This window comes from Nerophis ophidion, linkage group LG14, assembly GCF_033978795.1.
Source record: "Nerophis ophidion isolate RoL-2023_Sa linkage group LG14, RoL_Noph_v1.0, whole genome shotgun sequence".
In the NCBI taxonomy this organism is placed as follows: Eukaryota; Metazoa; Chordata; class Actinopteri; order Syngnathiformes; family Syngnathidae; genus Nerophis; species Nerophis ophidion.
Window position 1 is genome coordinate 2,394,043 of NC_084624.1, and position 27,346 is coordinate 2,421,388.

The 27,346-nt window shown below is 43.0% G+C and overlaps 1 protein-coding gene across 1 annotated transcript; it reads left to right on the forward strand.

Annotated features, from left to right (window-relative positions):
• The first annotated feature begins 701 nt into the window (after positions 1 to 701).
• copa (COPI coat complex subunit alpha) lies at positions 702 to 27,195 on the forward strand. The gene is made up of 30 exons (XM_061919569.1): positions 702 to 1,040; positions 3,002 to 3,115; positions 4,292 to 4,365; positions 6,750 to 6,830; positions 6,901 to 6,977; positions 7,063 to 7,172; positions 9,550 to 9,659; positions 9,781 to 9,880; positions 12,851 to 13,069; positions 13,141 to 13,291; positions 13,375 to 13,441; positions 13,518 to 13,593; positions 13,687 to 13,769; positions 13,904 to 14,129; positions 14,210 to 14,348; positions 17,194 to 17,356; positions 17,456 to 17,602; positions 17,718 to 17,907; positions 19,644 to 19,739; positions 19,805 to 19,893; positions 19,961 to 20,084; positions 20,145 to 20,234; positions 20,317 to 20,420; positions 21,307 to 21,453; positions 21,531 to 21,671; positions 21,760 to 21,942; positions 25,346 to 25,456; positions 25,538 to 25,699; positions 25,778 to 25,972; positions 26,873 to 27,195. Exons 1-30 carry the CDS (start codon positions 1,001 to 1,003, stop codon positions 26,930 to 26,932), a joined length of 3,669 nt encoding a protein of 1,222 aa, XP_061775553.1. The 5' UTR covers positions 702 to 1,000; the 3' UTR covers positions 26,933 to 27,195.
• Positions 27,196 to 27,346: the final 151 nt, after the last annotated feature.

Genomic DNA, 27,346 nt, shown 5'->3' on the forward strand with positions numbered 1-27,346 from the left:
CAGGGTACATCCTGGACAAGTCGCCACCTCATCACAGGGCCAACACAGATAGACAACATTCACACACTAGGGACCATTTAGTGTTGCCAATCAACCTATCCCCAGGTGCATGTCTTTGGAGGTGGGAGGGGCCTATCCCCAGGTGCATGTCTTTGGAAGTGGGAGGAAGCCGGAGTACCCGGAGGGAACCCAGACATTCACGGGGAGAACATGCAAACTCCACACAGAAAGATCGCGATCATATACAAAACCCAAAACCAGTGAAGTTGGCACGTTGTGTAAAACCTACTGAATCATAAATAAAAAGAATACAATGATTTGCAAATCCTATATTCAACTGAATAGACTGCAAAGACTAGATACTTAACTTTCGAACTGGTACACTTTGTTAATTTTGGCAAATTTGAGGCCTGCAACGTGTTTCAAAAAAGCTGGCACAATGCGTCATCCCATAGCTTGTGTCTGTAAATATTTTTTTTTTTTCATAATATAGCGTTAACAAAAACGTCTGTATTTTTATAATATAGCGTTATATTTTTATAATATAGCGTTATATTTGTATAATATAGCATTAACAAAAACGTCTGTATAATCATGACCCCGGAAGTAAATGGGGGGGATGACATTTGGCGTGACAGCGACCCCTGATGTATCTTTTGTGAATTTTCTGCGCAGCCGCAGTGGCGCTTTCTGCGTCTTTTCCTCCCTAATGCATTTTGCATTCTATTTTAGTTACTTTGAATTTTCAACCCCCTGACGCTGTTTTGTACGGTCTTTGTACTTTTTTTGTCCATACTTTGATTATTATTTCTCAAATAAATAAATGAAATAACTTTATTGCTCCAACCCGGAAGACAGAGCGTGCTACGTGTCAGAGGAGAAGTCATCTTAGACGGCGGATAGTCGTCTAGCATAAACTTATCCCGGGTATATTACTCTTATAGTCCACGTTCTGGTGGATTGCTATTTTGCAGATATATAGCGTTAACATTTATCGATAATGTTAACCAAATTTGAAACTAAGTCGGCCCGTGTTAAAGGTAAGCTGCGGCTAGCTAAGTAGCTAACATTAGCAGGCAATAAGCCTACATCATTTCTGTATTAATGATGTCATTGTCGTAATTGAACTGCATATTGTTGTATTATGTGTAGTATTTTATATAACTGGGTTGTAAGCTAAGTCTAGACAATATAATGTACGCAAATGTTTCTGTTGTGATTATGCTAACGCTATCGGTAGCGGATTGATTGATTGATTGATTGATTGATTGATTGATTGAAACTTGTTTTAGTAGATTGCACAGTACAGTACATATTATTAGTAGATGTCACAGTACAGTACATATTATTAGTAGATTGCACAGTACAGTACATATTATTAGTAGATGTCACAGTACAGTACATATTATTAGTAGATTGCACAGTACAGTACATATTATTAGTAGACTGCACAGTACAGTACATATTATTAGTAGATTGTACAGTACAGTACATATTATTAGTAGATTGCACAGTACATATTATTTGTAGATTGCACAGTTCAGTACATATTCCCTACAATTGACCACTAAATGCTAACACCCCAATAAGTTTATCAACTTGTTTAAGTCGGGAGTCCACATTTATCAATTCATGGTAAAATGATACCCTAACTGTATATCTCAGGGGTCGACAAGCCGCGGCTCCAGAGCCGCATGCAGCTCTTTGTTCACTCTGGTGTGGCTTAACTGTTAAGTTGCCGACCTTCCCGAAATTACCGGGAGATTTCTGACCTCAATGCCTTTCCCTAAAATTGTCTGAGGTAGACATCCTGCTATTTTCACTCGGGCAGCAACATTGAGGGCGGGCCATGATGGCAATACCCATTATATCTTCTAAAACATGTAGATGTGTCCGCTGTTACACAACACTAAGTGCGTACGGGCCGGTCACATATTGTGTGAAACCTCTATTACAATCTTCTAGCGATTGCAAGCCATACTTGTTCAACAGCCATACAGGTTACACTAAGGGTTATGATATAAACAACCTTAACATTGTTACAAATATGCACCACACTGTGAACCCACACCAAACAAGAATGACAAACACATTTCGGGAAAACATCCGCACTGTAACACAACATAAACACAACATAATAAATACCCAGAATCCCATGCAACCCTGACTCTCCAGGCTATATGTTACACCTCACTAGCACCAAACCCCTCCCCCCCTAACCCCGCCCACCTCAACCGACACAGGAGGGTGCGTTGGGATTTGGTGCTAGCGAAGTGTATAATGTAGCCTGGAAGAGTCAGGGTTGCATGGTATTCTGGGTATTTATTATGTTGTGTTACAGTGCGGATGTTTTCCCAAAATGTGTTTGTCATTCTTGTTTGGTATGGGTTCACAGTGTGGCGCATATTTGTAACAGTGTTAAAGTTGTTTAAACTGGCACCCTCAGTGTGACCTGTATGGCTGTTGAACAAGAATGCCTTGCAGTCGCATATGCTACATAAAACACATGACTTGACTGGTAAGCTGTTTGTACAATTTGTGGAGGGCGCTTAAAGCTGTGCCCTCGTAGCACGCCCTTATTGTTGTTGATTGGGTATTACTCAGCAGACGTCCGAGGGAATAGTCACTCAGTAACCCGCGAGTCTCCCGGACAAATCGGGAGGAATTGCATGGGTGATGCTAATAAAGGGCATTCATATAAAAGTCACTTGCTGCACTAACATCAAATCTTCATATTTAATTGCGGGCCGCGTGTCTGAGACCCCTGGTTTATACATAGCACAAAGCAAAACCAAACTCTGTATACAGTGATATTTCATTATTAATTTCAAGAGTCTTGTGGCTCCCATCATTTTCTTTATTTTGTGAAACGGGTCAAAATGGCTCTTTGATTGGTGAAGGTTGCCGACCCCTGGTATATCTGATTGATGACCATCACGTGACTCATGCTTCAAGTTAATTCAGGATAACTGCCTTCACCTGTGCATGCTGTACATTTCAGGCCTGAGTTTCCATCCGAAGAGACCATGGGTTCTTGCAAGTTTGCACAACGGAGTCATCCAGCTGTGGGACTATCGAATGTGCACGCTGATCGACAAGTTCGACGAGCACGATGGTAATACATGCAGTATGTTAGTGATCATTAAAGGCCTACTGAAATGACATTTTCTTATTCAAACGGGGATAGCAGGTCCACTCTATTTGTTATACTTGATCATTTCGCCATATTGCCATATTTTTGCTGAAAGGATTTAGTAGAGAACATCGACCATAAAGTTTGCAACTTTTGGTCGCTGATAAAAAAAGCCTTGCCTGTACCGGAAGTAGCAGACGATGTGCGCGTGATGTCACGGGTTGTGGAGCTCCTCACATCCGAACATTGTTTACAATAATGGCCACCAGCAGCGAGAGCGATTCGGGCCGAGAAAGCGACGATTTCCCCATTAATTTGAGCAAAAATGAAAGATTTGTGGATGAAGAAAGTGAGAGTGAAGGACTAGACAAAAAAAGAAGACTATATACAGTGGGAGCGATTCAGATGTTATCAGACTAATTTACTAGGATAATTCTGGAAAATCCCTTATCTGCTTATTGTGTTACTAGTGTTTGAGTGAGATTATACGGTCGTACCTGTACAACCTGAAGGTCGGCCCCGCACCTTTCTTCAGCACCAGTCGACGGGTGGTGGCGATGCCCATCTCTGCCCTTTGCAAGGGACCCTCTTCGAAACACGATCTTTTGAAATGATCGCTGCATAATACACTGTACTTTGTGTGTGTTCCAATCCAACCGTGTTCGCTTGACCGCTCTGTTCCAAAGTAAAGCTTCACTGTCATCTTTCGGGAATGTAAACAATGAAACACCGGCTGTGTTTGTGTTGCTAAAGGCGGCCGCAATACACCGCTTCCTACCTACAGCTTTCTTCTTTGATGTCTACATTATTCATTGAACAAATTGCAAAAGATTCAGCAACACAGATGTCCAGAATACTGTGTAATTATGCAATGAAAACAGAGGACTTATAGCTGGGAATGGTGCTGGAACAAAATGTCCTCTACAATGCATGACTTCACGCGCACGCGTCATCATACCGCAACATTTCAGCAGGACACTTCGGCGCAAAATGTAAAATTGCAATTTAATAAACTAACCCGACCGTATTGGCATGTGTTGCAATGTTAATATTTCATCATTGATATATAAACTATCAGACTGCGTGGTCGCTAGTAGTGGCTTTCAGTAGGACTTTAATTATCTAACTGTAATGACTAATTTGAATCTATTGCACAAGGCCCTGTTCGAGGAATCGACTTCCACAAACAGCAGCCCCTGTTCGTGTCGGGAGGCGATGACTACAAAATCAAGGTAAGCTTGAGTTTGATTAATCGTGTTCGTCTTCAATCAATCAATGTTTATTTATATAGTCCTAAATCACGAGTGTCTCAAAGGGCTGCATAAGCCACAACGACATCCTCGGTTCAGATCCCACATAAGGGCAAGGAAAAACTCACAAACCAGTGGGATGTCAATGAGAATGACTATGAGAAACGTTGGAGAGGACCGCAGATGTGGGTAACCCCCACCCTCTAGGGGAGACCAGATGCAATGGACGTCGAGTGTGTCTAGCATATTATGGTCAAAGTCCAGTCCATAGTGGATCTAACATAATATTGTGAGAGTCCAGTCCATAGTGGATCTAACATAATAGTGAGAGTCCAGTCCATAGTGGATCTAACATAATAGTGAGAGTCCAGTCCACAGTGGATCTAACATAATAGTGAGAGTCCAGTCCATAGTGGATCTAACATAATAGTGAGAGTCCAGTCCATAGTGGATCTAACATAATAGTGAGAGTCCAGTCCATAGTGGATCTAACATAATAGTGAGAGTCCAGTCCATAGTGGATCTAACATAATAGTGAGAGTCCAGTCCATAGTGGGGCCAGCAGCAGACCATCCCGAGCGGAGACGGGTCAACAGCGCAGAGATGTCCCCAACCGATGCTCAGGCGAGCGGTCCACCCCGGGTCCCAACTCTGGACAGCCAGAACTTCATCCATGGCCACCGGACCTGTGCCCCCCCCTTCCACAAGGGATAGGGGGGCAGAGGAAAAAAGAAACGGCAGATCCACTGGTCTAAAAAGGGGAGAGAGGGGCAGAGCAGAAAAGAAAAAAAAAATGGCAGATCAACTGGTCTAAAAAGGAGGTCTATTTAAAGGCTAGAGTATACAAATGAGTTTTAAGATGGGACTTAAATGCTTCTACTGAGGTAGCATCTCCACCTGTTACCGGGAGGGCATTCCAGAGTACTGGAGCCCGAACGGAAAACGCTCTATAGCCCGCAGACTTTTTTTGGGCGCTGGGAATCACTAATAAGCCGGAGTTCTTTGAAAGCAGATTTCTTGCCGGGACATATGGTACAATACAATCGCCAAGATAGGATGGAGCTAGACCGTGTAGTATTTTATACACAAGTAGTAAAACCTTAAAGTCACATCTTAAGTGCACAGGAAGCCAGTGCAGGTGAGCCAGTATAGGTATATATATATGTATATAAAGGTATATACAGTACAGCTATATATGTATGTATATATGTATATAAAGGTATATACAGTATAGGTATATATGTATGTTTATATGTATATAAAGGTATATACAGTATAGACCTAATATGATCAAACTTTCTTGTTCTTGTCAAAAGTCTAGCAGCCGCATTTTATACCAACTGTAATCTTTTAATAAATGATAAATGGGTTGTACTTGTATAGCGCTTTTCTACCTTCAAGGTACTCAAAGCGCTTTGACATTACTTCCACATTTACCCATTCACACACACATTCACACACTGATGGAGGGCGCTGCCATGCAAGGCGCCAACCAGCACCCATCAGGAGCAAGGGTGAAGTGTCTTGCTCAGGACACAACGGACGTGACGAGGTTGGTACTAGGTGGGATTTGAACCAGCGACCCTCGGGTTGCGCACGGCCACTCTCCCACTGCGCCACGCCGTCCCTAGATGCTAGACTTAGGGAGACCTGAAAATAATACATTACAGTAAATGAGACGAGACATAACAAACGCATGGATAATGATCTCAGCATCGCTAGTGGACAAAATGGAACCAATTTCAGCGATTATTACGGAGATGAAAGAAGGCCGTTCTAGTAACTCTTGATGTGTGACTCAAAGGAGAGAGTTGGGTGGAAGATAATACCCAGATTCTTTACCGAGTCGCCTTGTGTAATTGTTTGCTTGTCAAATGTTACAGTTGTATTATTAAATAGAGGTCGGTGTCTAGCAGGACCGATAATCAGCATTTCCATTTTTTTGGCATTGAGTTGCAAAAAGTTAGCGGACATCCATTGTTTAATTTCATGAAGACATGCCTCCAGCTGACTACAATCCGGCGTGTTGGTCAGCTTTAGGGGCATGTAGAGCTGGGTGTCATCAGCATAACAGCGAAAGCTAAGACCGTGTTTGCGGATGTCGTTACCCAGTGGCAGCATGTAGATGCTGAAGAGTGCAGGGCCAAGAACCGAACCCTGGGGAACTCAACGCGTTACCTTAACATAGTCCGAGGTCACATTGTTATGGGAGACACACTGCACCCTGTCAGTAAGATAAGAGTTAAACCAAGAAAAGGCATCAAAATACATCCTTTACATGCTGCATTGTCTTTGAGCAACATGAAAAGTTACTACCCAATCCTTGAATATTTGAACAATAACAACTATTGTTGTGTTTTGATAAGGTATGGAACTACAAGCTGAGACGCTGCCTCTTCACCCTCCTCGGACACCTGGACTACATCAGGACCACCTTCTTCCACCATGTGAGTCGTCTGTCTGTCACCTGTTCTTAATGTCCGACCTGCCCAGTCACATTCATTAGCTCGTTTCTAGGAGTACCCCTGGATTCTGAGCGCGTCCGATGACCAGACCATTCGTATCTGGAACTGGCAGTCCAGAACTTGCGTCTGGTAATAAATGCCTCTACTGGTAAACCTCAGCTGTAACAATCACACTCAATGTCCACGCCTGTGTTTCTTGTCTTCATTTCTTCAGTGTGCTGACTGGCCATAATCACTACGTGATGTGTGCCCAGTTCCACCCGTCTGAGGACCTGGTGGTCTCAGCCAGCCTGGACCAAACCGTGCGAGTGTGGGATATCTCCGGTGAGGGCTTAAGGATAAGAGGAGCACAGGAGACTGGGCCGGGCTGTGTTGGCGGAGGACTGGGGGTGTACACTGAAGCCATCCTTGTTGAAATTGACGGTTTTCCTGTTGTAAAATGAGGCCATGAACATAATTGTCATGGTTTCTTATTTTTACACCAGAAAAAAGTGATATTTTAACCTGGGTGTGTCCACATTCAGATGAGGAAGAGGACGCAAATGGATCAGAAGTCCTGGGCCTTCCTCTTCCTCGTTTGGACAAATCTATGTGGGCTATATGCACAAGCACCTCCTCTAAGGACAGATTAATTGATGATTAGTTAAGTATCTATTGAGCAAGAAGCTTAAATGACTTCTTAAAGGAAAAAGAGGAGGTGTTTGTGTGTCACTGCATGCTTTTAATGTTTGCTGTTGTTGTTTGTTGCTTTTTGGGGGCTTTTACTCATCTTTCTGTCTGCTTCTCCTCAGTAACTAAACACTAATCCCACTCGTCACATGCAAAATATGTATTTCCTCCCTTATTTGTGCAGTTACAAGGCTTCTCTGCAGACCTCTTGTGCTTTACAATGCTAACAGACATCTCTCTAGCACTTGCATCATACAAAACACTCTTTTAATTATTAACAGACCGCATCCATTACTACTAACTTTTTAAAACCTTTATGATTTTTCCATCAGGTCTGCCATTAGAAATCAGCCATGGCATTTGCACAAACCAAGCATGGAATATAGTCTTTTTTTTTTTTTTACATTCTTACTATCAACCACTGCAATGTTCCTCGAGGGTGTCCTGATTTGATATTGATATGGGATATCAGCCTAAAATCAGCAAAAGAAAAGTATCAGGTTATACCAGCTTGTATTTAAAATTGTTGACGTAAGCGCTCCGATACAAGCAGCGCGTTTATTTGTGCAAAGGTGGACAGCAAGTCAATAAGAAGCACTCAAGGTTAGTCTTTTCTTGTATTTTAATCAAGTCATTTACAAAGGTTAAACATGGTAGGCTACTAGGAGCTAGCAGTTACACAACAGCTTAGCACACACGCTTAAAATATGTTATAATTGTCCACAATTGAACAAAATTGCAGTCTAAAACATGTGTCAATATAAGCAAGTATCAAATGAATATAGTATTATACCGGTAGTTGCATATTACTTATACTGTACGTGTGGCGGCGTAGCTCGGTTGGTAGAGCAGCCGTGCCATCAACTTGAGGGTTCTGGGTTTCGATCCTGGCTTCTGCCATCCTAGTCACTGCTGTTGTGTCCTTGGGCAAGACACTTCACCCACCTGCTCCCTGTGCCACCCACACTTGTCTAAACTTAACTTAGATAATGCACGGTAACTCTGTAAAGCCACTAGAGAAAAGCACTATTTAAGTATAATTTACTTCACTTCACATATGAAGTCTCTAAGTCAGAAGCATATTGGAGATTATCCAGTAACAAACCTGCCCCCATCATCAACTTAATGCGTCCTGAATTTAACTTCACAAATGATTGCGGGAATCATCAAAGACCAATCGCCACAATAATTACAGTACTGTCTTTAAAGACAACATAAGTCCATTCCAGAAGGTTAATAATAAATAGGTTAGTGTTTTCATACCTACCATTGTAAATCCACTTGATCAAACTAGTCTAACATTCCACACTGCAAAAAGTATGTATGTATGGTGATATCGGATCAAGCTCCGTATCAGCCAGGCTCCAATATCGGTATAGGAAGTAAACAAAAATTGTATTGGGACACCCTTAATTGTTGCCATCTTTTATTGCTGACATGTAAGTGAAAAAAGTCACAATGAACTTTGCATGAGACTCATCCAACACGCATGAGCTTCCAAAGCAGTAATACAAGTATTTACCACACCACCCAATCCCAATGCTCCACATCAGCCACACCCTACCCTCGTGTGCCCCCTTATCATTGCCCTACCTGGAAACATCCATACTTGCACATAGGTTCCGAGTTCCATTCCATTGCCCTTTTACACCCCTCCATCTCTTTAAGCTGCTGAACCAGATGCTCACCACATTGTTTTTTAGGCAGGAATCACCATCACAATCTGTCCTCTTTAAAAACCTCCAACCAAATCATGGCTATTTTTTTTGTCTCTAACCCAATCCGATTCAAAGTGTATTCAGCTGGAGGGAGAGCAAAGGTTGTATTGCTGTGTTTCCATCCTGAGTGCGTGTTTACTGGTCCAGCAGTTGTCTCTCCTCCAAACCTAGCTTCTCTCTTCATTGCCATTGTTGTTGTATTTGATTTGTTTGTGTTGACTTGTTTCACCCCCTCTGTACTGTGCTTGTGGCCTCTGTAACAACAAAACACCTCCCCTGTCCACCACAACCGGTACTGTGAATGTTGGTTCCAGGGTTGAGGAAGAAGAACCTGTCTCCCGGCGCCGTGGAGACCGAGGTCCGCGGTTTATCTGGTGTCGACTTGTTCGGGGCCTCTGATGCTGTCGTCAAGCACGTCCTGGAGGTGAGAGAAGGTTTTTGTGCACCCTTAGTTTAAAGAAATACATCCAATGACACATTTAAATGTCATTTTGTCTTCAGGCCTTGAAATTCTTAGTCATCCATACTCGCGTGTCTTTGTCCAGGGTCATGATCGGGGGGTCAACTGGGCAGCCTTCCACCCCAGCATGCCTCTTATTGTCTCGGGGGCTGATGACAGGCAGGTCAAGATCTGGCGGATGAATGGTAAGAACATAGCTTTTTATACACTTATTTGTTTATGATGGCCCACCACAAATAGATTTGGCACTACCTACTTGCCCTCACTCATGCACGTCCGCAAATGTATCAGAATCAGAAATACTCTATTAAAGGCCTACTGAAAGCCACTACTAGCCACCACTAGTTTATATATCAATGATGAAATATTAACATTGCAACACATGCCAATACGCCCGCTTTTGTTTACTAAATTACAATTTAAAATTTTCCACAAAGTTTCTTGTTGAAAAGGTGGCGGAATGATGACGCGTGCGTGTGACGTACCGGGTTGGAGGGGACATGTTAGCGCAGCACCACACACGGCTAAAAGTCGTTTCTTTTCATCGCATAATTACACAGTATTCTGGACATCTGTATTGCTGAATCTTTTGCAATCCGTTCAATTAATAATGGAGAAGACAAAGTAGAATGATGGAGGTGGGAAGCTTTAGCTTTTAGCCACACAAACACACGGTGATTCCTTGTTTAAAATTCCCAGAGGTGAAGCTTTACTATGGATCCGAGTGGTCAAACGAACATGGTTCCCGACCACTTGTCAACTGCCAGGTTTCCGTGAGAAAATTGTGTTAAAAAGGCGCCTCTTACGCGATATCTGTGGAGTTTGCGCCATCTTTGTATCTCCCGTGACTTCCGTCAGACACTGGCCTCAAGACACCCGTGGACACACCCCTCCGACTATCAGGTACTATTTAGTCTCACTAAAACACTAGCAACACAATAGAAAGATAAGGGATTTCCCAGAATTATCTTAGTAAATGTGTCTAAAAAAATCTGAATCCGTCCAAATGCAATCGCCTTTTTTTTTTTAAAACTGTTTAACTTTTTTGGGCGGCATAGCTCTGTTGGTAGAGTGGCCGTGCCAGCAACTTGAGGGTTGCAGGTTCGATTCCCGCTTCCGCCATCCTAGTCACTGCCGTTGTGTCCTTGGGCAAGACACTTGACCCACCCACACTGCTTTAAATGTAACTTAGATATTGGGTTTCACGATGTAAAGCGCTTTTGAGTCACTAGAGAAAAGCGCTGTATAAATATAATTCACTTCACTTCACTTATTTTTTTCAAATTTTTTTTTTTCTAGTCCTTCGCTATCAATATCATCATCCAAGAATCTTTCATCCTCGCTCAAATTAATGGGGAAATTGTAGTTTTCTCGGTCCGAATAGCTCTTTTTGTTGGAGGCTCCCATTATAAGTAATGTGAGGACGTGAGGAGCCCTCACCCTTGTGACCTCATCGTCTGCTACTTCCGGTACAGGCAAGGCTTTTTTATCAGCACCAAAAGTTGTGAACTTTATCATGGATGTTCTCTACTAAATCCTTTCAGCAAAAATATGGCAATATTTGCGAAATGATGAAGTATGACACATAGAATGGACCTGCTATCCCCGTTTGAATAAGAACATCTCATTTCAGTAGGCCTTTAAGATTACAGTAAAAAATGGTTGTCGCAATTGTTTGATATGACTTTAAACCATAACTAACCATCCATCAATGTAGCTCCTGTCTCAAAGTAGGTGTACTGTTACCACCTGTCACATCACGCCCTGACTTATTTTGAGTTTTTTGGAGTTTTCCCGTGTGTAGTGTTTTAGGTCTTGTCTTGTGCTCCTATTTCGGTGGCTTTTCCTGTTGCTTTTTCATGTTTTCCTTTGAGGGATATTCCCCGCACCTGCTTTGTTTTAGCGATCAAGAAAATTTAAGTTGTTGCTATCTTTTTTTCTGTGAACATTGTTGTCATGTCATGTACAAATGTACTTTGTGGACGCCATCTCTGCTCACACACGCTGTAAGTCTTCGCTGTTGTCCAGCATTCTGTTTTTGCTTACTTTGTAACCAGTTCAGTTTTAGTTTTGTTCTACATAGCCATCCCTAAGCTTTAATGCCTTTTCTTAGGGGCACTCACCTTGTGTTTATTTTTGGTTTAAGCATTAAATACCTATTTACCTGAACTCTGCCTCCCGCTGTCGCCTGCATATTGTGGTCACGACAAACTATTCTCGTTTCACACGGGCGGTATAGCTCGGTTGGTAGAGCGGCCGTGCCTGCAACTTGAGGGTTCCAGGTTCGATGCCCGCTTCTGCCAACCTAGTCACTGCCGTTGTGTCCTTGGACAAGACACTTTACCCGCCTGCTCCCAGTGCCACCCACACTGGTTTGAAAAATGTAACTGAGATATTGGGTTTCACTATGTAAAGCGCTTTGAGTCACTAGAGAAAAGCACTATATAAATATAATTCACTTGATGTGTTCCCAACATCGACAAAGCAATTCGCTACCGACTTCCACCTACTGATTTGGTATGGTAGAACGTGGTTAATCTGCCACGCTCTAGACAGCACAGACACTCAACAACGGCACATTATTTGCAGATTATAATTACTGGTTTGCAAAAAATATTTTTAACCCAAATAGGTGAAACTGCATAATCTCCCACGGCACACTAGGCTGTATCTCACGGCACACTGGTGTGTAGCACACTGAATAATCTAAATCTATGAGCACGAACTGATGAAGCCTAATCTGATGGGCGCCGAAACGTCTTCCAAGACAAAGCAAGAAGTTCAGTTGCGATCGATTGAACGCCCTGAGATGACAATGACCTGCATGAATGAAAACCTTCATAGACAATTTGTACTATTTTAGGTTATTTTATATTACGCCTACATTTATTCTGTGCTACTAACTTTTTTCATTTAGCAGCGGTGCTCCTAGTGAAAAAGAGAAGTGTACAGCCCTGATGAAAATCCTTAGTCAAAGACTGCTGTACGAATTAGACAATGACATTATCTCCTCCCATCAACGCACAGCAAGGAATACATTGCAGTGCTGGGGGAAACACTAACAGATTGTTGCTTAAGCCACCCAAAAATGATGTAATTTCTACATCTTGTAGAAGAAGTGTAATTGATCTCCTTTTTGGTCCTCTCTCCTTCAGAGTCCAAGGCCTGGGAGCTGGATACATGCCGCGGCCACTACAACAATGTCTCCTGTGCCGTTTTCCATCCCCGCCAGGAGCTCATCCTGTCCAACTCTGAGGACAAGAGCATCCGTGTATGGGACATGTCGAAGAGGACAGGAGTGCAGACCTTCCGCCGGGACCACGACCGCTTCTGGGTGCTTGGCGCTCACCCAAACCTCAACCTGTTTGCTGCTGGTGCGTCAGCCGCTTCAGAGTCACATCATCAATTGAATATGTTTATGCTCATTTTCCACTGTTTCCTTCAGGCCATGACAGCGGCATGATTGTGTTCAAGTTGGAGCGTGAGCGCCCAGCATATGCCGTCTACGGCAACATGCTTTACTATGTCAAGGAGCGCTTTCTGCGTCAGCTGGACTTCAACAGCAGCAAGGACACTGCTGTCATGCAGCTGCGCAGGCAGGTTTATTTGCAGCGACGAGCCCCATCGATTACATTTATCAGGTGCAAATAAGTGAGAACTTTTTGTCCCCTTGATTCAGTGGGTCTAAGTTTCCAGTGTTCAGCATGTCCTACAACCCTGCTGAGAATGCTGTCCTGCTCTGCACTGTTAGTATTTCTCTACGCAACAAAAACTCACATTAATATGGTTTCATATATAATACTGTTTGGAATACTCTTTCAGAGGGCGACAAACCTGGAGAACAGCACCTATGACCTGTACTCTATTCCCAAAGAGAGTGACTCTCAGAACCCTGATGGTATGATAGCCTTGCAAAGTCTCTGTAGCTTTATTCTATTGTGATTTATTTGAAAATCTATGGGCATTTACTGCAATGTTTGTCATGTCTCAGCACCAGAAGGTAAGAGGTCCTCTGGCCTGACAGCCGTTTGGGTGGCCAGAAACAGGTTTGCCGTCCTGGACCGAATGCACTCTGTAAGAATCCTTTCATTTCAACAGCAAATCGTACCTCCGTAGTGTTAGTGAGAATGAACTACTTCAAGTCGAAATTTTCAATTCTGCTTTAATTTAATTTGCCACTGACTGCGTCGTTGTCTTCACTTTTGTAGCTGCTGATCAAAAACCTGAAGAATGAGATTGTCAAGAAAGTGCAGGTGCCGAGTTGTGAGGAGATCTTCTACGCAGGGACCGGCTCGCTGCTGTTGCGCGATGCCGACGGCATGACGCTGTTTGACGTGCAGCAGAAGCGCTCGCTGGCTACCGTCAAGATCGCCAAAGTCAAGTATGTGGTGTGGAGCGCTGACACCAGCCATGTGGCTCTGCTGGCCAAGCACGGTGAGAATCGGGCGTGACTCTGGCTCTCGTCTTAAGTCATCTAAAAAAGCCTAACATTTTCCCACCCGTTTGTCCTACAGCCATCATGATTTGCAACCGCAAGCTTGAGAGTCTGTGCAACATTCATGAGAACATCCGAGTGAAGAGCGGAGCCTGGGACGAGAGCGGCGTCTTCATTTACACCACCTCCAATCACATCAAATATGCCCTGACCTCTGGGTATGTCCGCATTCACATCTGTTTCCATTACACTTTTCTTTTTCATTTAATTTACTCAATATTAAAAAAAATGTGATACAACATCAAATTAATTATGAAATAAAAGGAGCGGAAAGAGATGTATAATGCGGCGCGCTGGATGTTTTCAAACTATAGAAATGAATCCAGTGGTCGGAATCTGCATTTTTGAGTTGGTACGTAACACGATAGGCAGTTAAACTGACTGTAATACTTAATGTGACCAGCAGATGGTGCTGGATAATGATGGCCAGGTAAACGTAACAAAGAAGACATGGGCTTAATATATTGGATACTTGCCTACCTTGAGACCTCCGAATTCGGGAGATGGTGAGGCGGAGGGGGGTTGAGGTGGGCAGGGTTTGGTGGTAGCGGCGGTGTATATTGTAGCGTCCCGGAAGAGTTAGTGCTGCAAGGGATTCTGGGTATTTGTTCTGTTGTGTTACGGTGCGGATGTTCTCCCGAAATGTGTTTGTCTTTCTTGTTTGGTTTGGGTTCATATTTGTAACAGTGTTAAAGTTGTTTATACGGCCACCCTCAGTGTGCCCTGTATGGCTGTTGATCGAGTATGCCTTACATTCACTTATGTGTGTGTGTAAAAGCCGCATTTATTATGTGACTGGGCCGACACGCTGTTTGTATGGAGGAAAAACGGACGTGACGACAGGTTGTAGAGGACGCTAAAGACTGCATTTAGGGCATGCCCCCAATATTGTTGTCCGGGTGGAAATCGGGACAAATTCGGGAGAATGGTTGCCCCGGGAGATTTTCGGGAGGGACACTGAAATTCCGGAGTCTCCCGGAAAAATGGTGAGGGTTGGCAAGTATGACATATAGATGTTAGGATGCATACATGGAGGGAGGAATAAATGTTGAAGCAAAAGCTTGTTATTCACAAGACAAAGTTTGGTCGTTAATAGATTAACCAAACACTACGGTGACCGTAGGAGCACTGCTTCATGCTGACGAAGGACGAGGCAGAGTGGGTGGGACAGCGACAAGCCTGACCCCTTGATGTAATATCACTGTTGTGGAAGGTTCTGCAGAACAGTGATAGTATATCAAATAAGTGGATGTTTTTTATACTTTTTCTATATTTTCCGCCATGTGTGTTGCATCTTTGTTGTTCTTGCTCGATTTGAAAAGATGTTGATCAAGGAGGTGATTTGGGACGTAAAAGAGCGACTTTCAGATATTCTCAATACTCAGTGTTTTATTGTTCATAGTTAATATTGTAAATTCCACATTCTATATTTTATGTACATTCTGTCATATAATTCAGTAAAAAATGTGAAGTTCATCCCGTTTTCGAGATCTTTTTAGTTTTTCACTGAAAATACACTCAGAATGTATATGAAATTACATAATGTGGGTTTAACAATATGAACAATAAAACACTGAATATTGAGAATATATGAACGTTGCTCCACTACTGCAGACCACATCCTTGATCGACATCTTTTATAATCCAGCAAGGGCAACAAAGATGCAACAAAAATGGCAAAACAAAGATATAAACTGCTGTCCTGTTTCGAAATTGATCTTAGATCAATTATGTTGTTCACAACAACACAGGCATATTATATTTGTTGTAGTCGTATGGATTTTTCTTGCTAGCTTTAGTTACATTTTTTAGTCAGTGTATCAAGTGGCTGACTCGACATTAAGTTCACGACCGGGCGTTGAGTGTTGAATGAGCGCTCTCGGACACATTATTTTCCTAAACAAATGCTCCCTCTCCTCACAATGGCAGCATTTCAGTTACATTTTTGTCAGTTTCCGTGATATTTTATTGGCTGATTCTGTGATTCCGTCCGTGGTTACGTTAATGCAGAAATCATATGGCTTTATTTTTTTTGTTGAGTTTAGTGATTATTGATTAGGCATAGTAGCGCTCTGTGAAATAAAAAGTAACAACCATGGTGAGATCCCAAACTTCACATAGATTTAGTCTTTTTTTTCACTTATGCGCTCATTATGCGCTTATTTCACTCTTTCGTTTCACTGTTGCAAGCTCAGGAATTTGCATACACGTTGCACGGCCCATCAATGTTTTTTGGTTAACAATATTTTAATGATCGTGAGAAGCCAAAATCGAAATTGGAGTTTAAAATGTGATAAATTGTCCAGCCCTAACTTGAATTGGAATGATTGATGCTTCAAATTCTGGGTGTTAAGTGCAACCTCTCTCGAGGAAGTGGTGTGTTGTTTTTGTTGTGCCTCCTAGCTAGGCTAGCACTGTGGTGCTAACAGCTGCTGTTGGTATGTTAAGGTTGGCAATATAGTTTAAAAAAAGAACATTAAACACTTTTTGCTTCTGTCAGGATGCTGCAATACTTCCAAGAATGTTACTTGCACCAATTTACTGCAGAGCACTTGTTGCAGGTGGATTGGTCTGCCTTCACTTTGTACTGGAATAATGCACTGATAGCGACTTCTATTTTTCGTGTGTATACTAGTGAGTGACTCATGAGGTTTGATGTGTTCAATCCAGGGTTTGTTTTTCCTCGTGTGGTGTTCATTTGATCCGGGTAGCACTCAGTCCGACCAATGGCACGACCAAAGCCATGTTTGTTTATACTGTGAGATCCGATAATTGTAGGGGCAGTTTGGAACATCCTACGAGGCAGAAGCTTTTGATTTGTCCACCCTAACCCACAAACAGCAGCACATTCAGTGTGACGTCCAAATTCCCCTCCATCGACCAGATAATTATACAGCCCAACTTAATATATTATTTATACAACATTGGGTCAGTTGCAGCCACTGTTTTTAGACCAGGTGGGGAAGACATGGCTGTTTTCAATGTTTCACTTTCTCCATGTAGTGACCATGGCATCATCAGGACTCTAGACCTCCCAATCTATGTGACCCGTGTGCGAGGCAACAGTGTTTACTGCCTGGACAGAGAGTGCAGACCCCGGGTCCTCACCATCGACCCCACAGAGTACCGCTTCAAAATGGCTCTGGTCAACCGAAAGTATGATGAGGTGCGTCCCCACTAAACTGAATAATACCTTGAGGGGAAAAAAGCTTTATGTTGAAATAATTCATGCGCACTTACTCAAAATCCTTCTTGTACATTTCAGGTGCTTCACATGGTCCGTAATGCCAAGCTGGTGGGCCAGTCCATCATTGCCTACCTGCAGAAGAAGGGCTATCCAGAGGTGGCGCTGCACTTTGTCAAAGATGAGAAGACTCGCTTCAGCCTGGCTTTGGAGTGTGGAAACATCGAGGTAGTCAGGCTGGACTCGCAGTTCCCACTGCTTTGTCTCTCTAATTTGAAGTTTCACAGTATGAAATGTTGCTAGTTCTCCATTTAAAGTGTCTCCTTTTTTGCTGTGCGCCAAGGTGGCACTGGAGGCCGCCAAAGCGCTGGATGAGCGCAGCTGCTGGGAGCGTCTGGGCGAGGCCGCGCTGCTGCAAGGTCACCACCAGGTGGTGGAGATGTGCTACCAGAGGACTAAGAACTTTGACAAGCTCACCTTCCTCTACCTCATCACTGGCAATCTGGCGAAACTGCGCAAAATGATGAAGATTGGTGAGAAGTTAAGATGAAAAAGTATATATTTTGGTGTGTGGGCATCCGCTGGGCTTTTGTCAAGTTTGAATATATTTTTTCCCATTTAAATATTTAACTTATAAATAAAAAAGACTATGAGAATATATGTTAATATAACATTGATATGGTTTGTTCCGCCTGTATAGTGGCATAGAACACATTGCTCAACGCCGATGTCATGTCATCAGAAATCAACTTTAAGCTTTCACACATTTTGGAACAAGGAGTTGATGGAAGAAATGTTAAACTCTAATGGATACATTTGTGGCAGCGTAGGAGAGTTATGTTCATATTTCAGCTTTGCATCTCATTGCCCATAACTGTGGTGCGTTCAAAGACCCTCAATTAAAGTTACAAACCGAGGCTACACTATTTTTTTAAAAAATCTCTATTTTATGCTCTAAATATTGTGGCCACTTTATATTCAGTTTTTTAGCTTTTATATATATATATACACACACACACATTCATTCATTCGTATATTTTCTTATCTTTTTTTTTCCTCTTTTTTTTTCTTTTTTTTTTTTTTACAAATTATTAGGGGCTTTGTCCAGATATGTGAATACCATCTTTAAAAAAAACAAAAACCTAATTAGGCTTTTACATGTATTTTTTATGAGCTGGTTTTAACCAAATCCATGCAATAATTTGTCTTGTAGTGCACGTAAACATACCAAGTGTGTGGATGGAGGCCCACAATTTGGTGTTTAGGCCTCTATGTATGATGTTCCTCCACAGTCCAATGTGGAGAATGCTTATATTCTTACCTGGTCTCCATTGGAGTTTTCTTGGTTATTATAGCTTCATGCGAATGCTTTATCGCCCCTTGTGCTAGGTCCCTATGTACCAGCATCATTGTTAGGACTGTCGAAGGCCAAGCCCACCCTATTTCTGGACTTCCTGTCACTGAAGGGGGTCAAGAACAGTAGTGACATTTGAGGATTGTTAGTTTCCATCCCTGGAAATGATGACATTTGGGGGGCATGGGGGGTGGCAGCGCAGGCGGCGATGACCAAGAAGAAGGCGGAGTTGGAATATAATTACAACACTTTATGTGCATATTTATATAATATGTAACTACAAGCTCCTTTTACAGACAGTCCCATTGCTTTTATGAGCGGTCGAGCGAGTCAAAAGCCAAAAAAATCAATGTATTTATTTATTTAATATATTTTTTTTTTGTGGCGGCCGTAATTCTTTCGTGGCGGGCCGCAACAAATGAATGTGTGGGAAACCCTGGAATGTAGAGAATGTATATATTTTAAAGTATTCTTTCTTTATCCATAATCACGTTTACAGCAGCTAATATTTTCCCATTTGTACACTTTTTTTTCTTTACCTTATGATCGTTAGTAAACTCTGTGTTTCACTTTGAAGGCTGGAATGTCTACCAGGAATATAATGTACTCCCTTTTTGTGGAACAAAAAGGCTGTATTTCTTTCTGGGCAGGAGGGGCTGTTTTCGTACTTAAATAAGCTGACTCTTTCTGTTTGATTTTTACACCGCTTCTTGATGCTGCTTTTAACGCATTGTGAGGGCTGGTCTCCTAAAGTTTTAGTAAAACTTAGTAATATTGTTATTCTGTCTTGGTGGTCCTTCTTACTCAACATAAATGTCGTCAAAAAAGAACCTGGGATTGACCAGTGTGTTTTATTTCCTGAGGAAGACTGGTCAGACGCAACCCCACTCATGTTTGTGTGCTCCTTTTTTGTAGCTGAGATCAGGAAGGACATGAGCGGCCACTACCAGGCAGCTCTATACCTGGGAGATGTCAGCGAGAGAGTTCGCATCCTGAAGAACTGCGGCCAGAGTAACTTTACTTTCATTTTCAGTACAAAATTCAAGTCCAAACACATGATGTTGATGTGTTTCCAGAGTCTCTGGCTTACCTTACTTCTGCCACTCATGGACTGGATGAAGAGGCGGAGGCCCTCAAGGAGACATTTGATCTAGAGAAGGAGACTGTATGTGGTTTACATCCATACATGTAAAACTCTATTTGCCATTTAAACCTCTTGATGTCTTTCGTAGGTGCCTGAGATTGATCCCAATGCACAGCTTCTGCAGCCACCCCCGCCCATCAACCCCTTGGACACAAACTGGCCTCTTTTGACCGTCTCAAAGGGCTTCTTCGAGGGAGCCATCGCAGCCAAGGGTAATGCAAGCATGTGATTGAAGCCAGCAGGCCGTGTGACAAGTGTTTTTATTTTTGTAGGGAAAGCAGGCCAGATGGCTGCAGATATGGACATGGACGCCACTGGAAGCGAGGGCTGGGGAGACGATGCTGAGCTTCAACTGGATGAAGGCAATGATCATTTCAAACACAGGAGCAGTAATCATGTTGCAAAGGATTCACTGTTAGAAAAGCTGCATCCATTTTTTTCCAGACGGCTTCTTGGATGCCCAGGATGGATTTGGAGAGGAAGGAGGAGCTAAAGAGGAGGGAGGTGGCTGGGAAGTGGAGGAGGACCTGGACCTTCCTCCAGAGCTGGTAGGCGAGCATCCATCGTTCATCATTCATTAGACCAATGGTTTCAACCTTTTTTGAGTCAAGGCACATTTGTTTCATAAAAAAAATACAGAGGCACACCACCAGCAGAAAAGGTTAAAAAATGAAACTCCAGCAAGTTGTCGTGCCTTATTTTGAGTTTGTTGTTGTTTCCTGGGTGCGCTGTTTTGTTGGTGACCCTTCCTGTTTTGTTGGTGTTCTCCTGTAGCAGCTTCATGCTGCAACTTTGAGTGCTATTGCCCGCACATGCTTTGTTTTCGCAATCAAAACTATTTAAGTTGTGCATACGCTATCCTTCTTTGTGGGGACTGTGTTGATTGTCATGTCATGTACGGATGTACTTTGTGGACGCCGTCTCTGTTCCGCATGCTGTAAGTTTTTGCTGTCGTCCAGCATTCATGTTTTGTTTACTTTGTAGCCAGTTCAGTTTTACTTTTGTTTTGCATAACCATCCCTATGCTTTAGTGCCTTTTTCCTAGCGGGACTTGCCTTTTGTTCATTTTTGCTTTAAGCGTTGCATACCTTTTTACCTGCACGTTGTCTCCCGCATCCTCGATGCGTTCCGTCTTCTACAAAGCAATGAACTACCTGCTGCCACCTACTGAGATGGAGTTATACATGGTTACCCTGCTAAGTTCTACACAGCACAGACACTACACAACAGCACATTATTAGCGGGTTATGATTATGGATTTGCAAAATATATTTTTTAGACCAATTAGGTGAAGTTGCATCGTTTCCCACGGCACACTAGACAATATCTCACGCCACACTAGTGTGCCGCGGCACAATGGTTGGAAAAACACTGCATTAGACTACATAGAAAAATGAAAGTCCCCACTAAATGTATTTAATTCTTTGTCATAAGGACCTGCCAGCGGGTGTGGGAGGATCAACAGAGGACGGCTTCTTCGTCCCACCGACCAAGGGAATGAGTCCCACCCAGATGTGGTGCAACAACTCCCAGCTGCCAGTGGACCACATGCTGGCTGGCTCTTTTGAGACCGCCATGAGAGTACGTCCCGGTCTTCCTCACATCTGCCATGAAGCTGTGATCGTTGTCGTTTAATCACAAACCTCTGCCGGCCACAGCTGCTCCACGACCAAGTTGGAGTTGTCAACTTTGGCCCCTACAAGTCGCTCTTCATGCAGACCCTAACCAGGGGCCGCACCTGCTACCTGGCCCTGCCCTCTCAGCCCTGCCTACGGGGCAACCCTCAGAGGAATTGGAAGGTACTGCACTACAACCCACATCGCATACGTCTGTAATAAGGATGGGAATGTATTTTATATCTTACACATATTCATTTCTCCTTCTCAGGACTGCGGGGCAAAGCAGGGGCTGCCTGCTGTAGGACTCCGACTCTCGGACCTCATTGCCCGCCTGCAGCAGTGCTACCAGCTGACCACCTCCGGACGCTTCGAGGACGCCGTGGAGCGCTTCAGAGCCATCCTGCTGTCTGTGCCTCTTCTCATCGTCGACAACAAGCAGGAGATTGCTGAGGTAAGCCTTACTGAATATATAATCCACCTCATTTTAATCCTATTGTTACTTAAAGGAGACCGATGACGAGTTTGGTATTTTCTGACCAATAAATGTTGTTACAATGTTGGACACTTGGTGCGAAAGCATCAAATTATAAGGTATCCATTTTGGAGGCCTCTGTTTTTGGGGCTTTGGAGCTTGGCTACGTTGTGTCCCCACAGTCAGGTGTATGTGCTTATTTGGACATTAGGTACTTCAGATTGGGAAGATACACAAAACCAAAGTAGGATAAAGTATTAGTTTCATCTAATCGCGGCATGCGCATAAATACACCAACCTGCAGCGACATAAATGCTGCTAAAATCAGCTTTTTTATGCAGAGACAATAGATCTGCGTGTGCAGGTGTACCTAATGATGTGACCTGGTGAATCTATATACTGTTTAGAAAGTTTCTTTTTGATCGTGTCTTGAAAAAATACAGAGGTGACTACTTTAAGATATATATTAAAACGTGTACTTTTTCAAAAGATACATTTATGACGCGTGGTTTCATTTGCAATCTGGAAGGCCACCAAAATGTAACATCTTCCAGACAAAGAAGGGGTTCTAAAAGTGACTGTGTCATGGAAGCACATTCTATCTCTTTATTAACTAGCGCTAACACAATCCAGTGGAAACATGGCCACTTGTCCAGGGTTTACCCCGCCTACCGCCCGAATGCAGCTGAGATTGTCCAGCGTTTACCCCGCCTACCGCCCAAATGCAGCTGAGATAGGCTCCAGCGACCCCAAAAGGGACAAGCAGAAGAAAATGGATGGCATTCAACAGAGCTGCTGTAACTGCCACTGCTAAACTAACACACACAACGAAGGCTGAGCTAATGCTCCTCTGTCTGGGCGCTGTGTCACTTGGCAACAGGCACCATCTTTTAAATGCTCACTACTCTAAACTGGGTGAGCCAGATATTTAAACTGTTTTTTATAAAGTAATGCATTAATTACTTTCCCTAGTAAATACTGTAATTACATTTATGGAAGAGCAATTCAATTACTTTATTGGCAGCACGGTGGAAGAGGGGTTAGTGCGTCTGCCTCACAATACGAAGGTCCTGAGTAGTTCTGAGTACAATCCCGGGCTGGGGATCTTTCTGTGTGGAGTTTGCATGTTCTCCCCGTGACTGCGTGGGTTCCCTCCGGGTACTCCGGCTTCCTCCCACTTCCAAAGACATGCACCTGGGGATAGGCCCCTCCCACTTCCAAAGACATGCACCTGGGGATAGGCCCCACCTACCTCCAAAGACATGCACCTGGGGATAGGGCCCTCCCACCTCCAAAGACATGCACCTGGGGATAGGCCCCTCCCACCTCCAAAGACATGCACCTGGGGATAGGCCCCTCCCACCTCCAAAGACATGCACCTGGGGATAGGCCCCTCCCACCTCCAAAGACATGCATCTGGGGATAGGCCCCTCCCACCTCCAAAGACATGCACCTGGGGATAGGTTGATTGGTGACACATTAAATGGTCCTTAGTGTGTGAATGTTGTCTGTCTGTCTGTGTTGGCCCTGTGATGAGGTGGCGACTTGTCCAGGGTGTACCCTGCCTTCCGCCCGAAACGCATCTGAGATTCGGCTCCAGCAAACCCCCGTGATCCCGAAAGGGACAAGCGGTAGAAAATGGATGGATGAATATTGGCAAAGTAATGAGTAACTGTAATTTTCCGAAGTAATTTTCCGAACACTGATGATAGCATTTATGATTTAAAAGCAGTACAGTGGAAAACGATCACTAAAGCAGTCGCTCTGCATACTACTCAGACGTGTGAATGAAAAAGCCAGCGTTTATCCAATTGTCTAGCAAACATCAAATGCTGTCTTTCCCCCCCACAAGTAAAAAAGCATAAAGAAAATATGTTCTATAATTTATGCATTTAAAACCTCTAGTCTGATGATCGTGGTATCAGATGAGAGACTTAGATACTTGCTACATAAGAAAATGTAGATATCAATGCTACTTTGTAGTGTAAATGATGCTTGTTCAGTCAGTATAGGAATTAAATGTTTACCCGATTGATTGCTCTGGAGTATACGTCGCATAATAAAGAAGGAAAAAACACATATAAGTCGCACTGGAGTATAAGTCGCATTTTGGGGGTAAATGTATTTGATAAAATCCAACAGCAAGAATAGACATTTGAAAGGCAATTTAAAATAAATAAAGAATAGTGAAGAACAGGCTGAATAAGTGTAGGTTATATGAGGCATAAATAAGCAACTGCTATGTTAACCTAACATATTATGGTAAGAGTCATTCAAGTAACTATAACATATAGAACATGCTATACCTTTACCAAACTATCTCTCACTCCTAATCCATAAATCCCATGAAATCTTCTTCCTGGATGTGGCTTCTAAACAACTCTGCCAACTCCAAAGGTATGCGCTGCTTCCTCTTGTCCTTTTCTGCTGCATATTTCACTACGTCCAGCTTGTAATCTGCACTACGTGATCTCCTTTTCAACGCCATTTTTCTTCAGCCCTTCTCACTTTTTATAAGTTACCGCCAACGTTGAAATTATCCATTTTAATAACTACGGCAGTAGCATATAGCAGTTAGCAGTTAGCATTCCATGACCCACAATGCACTTCAGCCATGACCCTCCCCTGCCGAATTCTTATTGGTTGACGTGTGTGTGACGATTTTCTTCTCTCTTCCGTGAATGAGATAAATAATATTATTTGGTATTTTACAGTAATGTGTTAATTTTACATAATACATAAGTCACTCAGGAGTATATGTCGCACCCCCGGCCAAACTCTGAAAGAGACTGTGACTTATAGTCTGAAGAATATGGTAATCCTGATAATACACAGATCTCGGTCTATTGGCCTGTTTTCAACATTTGCCTCATTTTAGGGACTAAAGTTAAAGTTAACTTTAACCTTAACTTTAGTCCCTAAAATGGTTAAAGTTAAAGTAGCAATGATTGTCTCACACACACACTAGGTGTGGTGAAATGTGTCCTCTGCATTTGACCCATCACCCTTGTTCACCCCTTGAGGTGAGGGGAGCAGTGGGCAGCAGCGGTGCCACGCCTGGGAATCATTTATGGTGATTTAACCCCCAATTCCAAGCCTTGATGCTGAGTGCCAAGCAGGGAGGTAATGGCTCCCATTTTTATAGACTTTGGGATGACTCGGCCGGGGTTTGAACTCACGACCTACCCGTCTCAGGGCGGACATTCTAACCACTGAGTAGGTGGTTGGTTTTCTGAACAACAGTTTTGTTGAGCTTTTAGCTGCCGTTGTTCTAGGTTAGTTGCCATGTTTATTGATCTACTGTACATGTACAAGTAGCATAGCAAGACAGGTACAGTTCTTCATGTTACGTGACCTTGATGGTGGACTTGCAATGTTTTAGGCACAGCAGTTGATCACCATTTGCAAAGAGTACATTGTGGGTCTGACCATGGAGACTGAGAGGAAGAAGCTACCCAAAGATACGCTGGATGAGCAGAAGAGGCTTTGTGAGGTGATGTTTAGTCCTATCAGTCCGCCCCAAAAGGAACACACTTTCCTACGGTTTGGTAATTTGTTGATTTGTTTTTTGCAGATGGCGGCCTACTTCACGCACTGTAATCTGCAGCCTGTCCACATGGTGCTGGTGTTGCGCACAGCTCTGAACCTCTTCTTCAAACTGCGTAACTTCAATACGGCGGCTGGTTTTGCACGACGCCTGCTGGAGCTGGGACCTAAGCCCGATGTCGCTCAGCAGGTAATTCGTCAAACTCCTCTTTATACCCAGACAATCATGTTAAAAATGTATCCTTTCACCCCCACATCTCTCTCTAAGACCCGCAAGATTATGGCAGCCTGCGAGAAGAACCTGACGGACGCCCACCAGTTGAACTACGACCCCCACAATCCCTTTGATCTGTGCGCCGCCTCCTTTGTGCCTTTGTACCGCGGACGTCCCGTTGAAAAGTGCCCTCTGTCCGGGGCCTGCTACTGTCCGACTTACAAAGGACAGGTCTGCAGGGTCACACAGGTATACACACTGCAAACTACAGAACACTCACGTAATAAAGGTTTTAGAGCAGGGATGTCCAAAGTGCGGCTCGGGGGCCAGTTTTCCATTGGCCCTCAGCAGCTCGTAAAAATGGAATGAGTTCATTATTACCGAGACGTTATTAGTAATACTGTCAAACGATAAACTTTTAAAATCATATTATTCACACCTTTGAAATTGGATTCATCACAGCTATTTCTTGCTGGCATGATTTCATTTAACTTCAAAATGTCATCAATTCAATTCAAAAGGCCTCAGTACTTGGTCACAAATGTCATTTCATTGTTAGTCGGTTTACGGTAAAGGAGCAAAATAAACTGTGATTAATCTGCGTAATTACATGATTAATGCAATAGTTTTTGTGATCGATCGCATGAGTTAACTTGTTAGTTTTGCAAGCCGTTGTTAGATGCCACTTGTTTTCTTTGTCACCTACTACACAAAGCTGACGGGGATGTTTTGTTCCGCTAGCTTAGCATATTTTGACATATGGTTGGCGTTTAGCATCTTTAGCGAACCAAACTTGTCAAAAATGGCTACGGCCTCCTCCGATTTTACTGAATGCGGTCCTTGACACCACTGCAATAGCATATTAGCATAGTAGCACTTTTTTTTTAAACTTCTGTTGCTCATATTTTTTGTAACTCCATGCTGTCTGGCCGGCGTGCTAACTGTTAGCATTTCAGTTCCCCAGCTTTTCCGCAAAATTTCCAACGAAACTACATTTTCTGGCTCTACTGAAATTGCCTTCTCGATTTTTTTTGTCTCGCTTTTAAAGGTGAAAACAAGCAAAATGGCCCCAGTGTCCTTCCATTTTACTGAATGCTGTTAATGTTTGGACACCTCTGTTTTATACATGAAAATATCTTTGTGTTCTAGGTGACGGAGATCGGCAAGGACGTGATTGGTCTGCGTGTGAGCCCACTCCAGTTCCGTTGAGAAAATGGGAAGAGAAAAAAATATGTTTGTCCAAAAACTTATACTAATAACAGATTCAAACACAGCAATGCTAACCTTTTATTGTTTTCATCCATCCTAATAATATACCACACTTGTGTTTTTATGTTGTGTCACATGTGTAGGGGCTTTCATCAAATCTTTACTGTGTTGTGAGGTAAACATGCTATGTAAAATCCAAAAAGGAACACCATGTATGTAACAAGGAAAACAAATAAAGTAGAAGTCACCTGAAATAAATACAATGTTTTTGACATCATTGTCCAAAGATATGAGAGCAAAAACCGATGATGAATTTCATGTTTTTTTTTACTTTTAAATGTTGTAATGTTGGATGCTTGTGATAAACCAAGCCAAAGCATCAAATCAGAAGGTTCATGCATTTAGGCAGCAGTT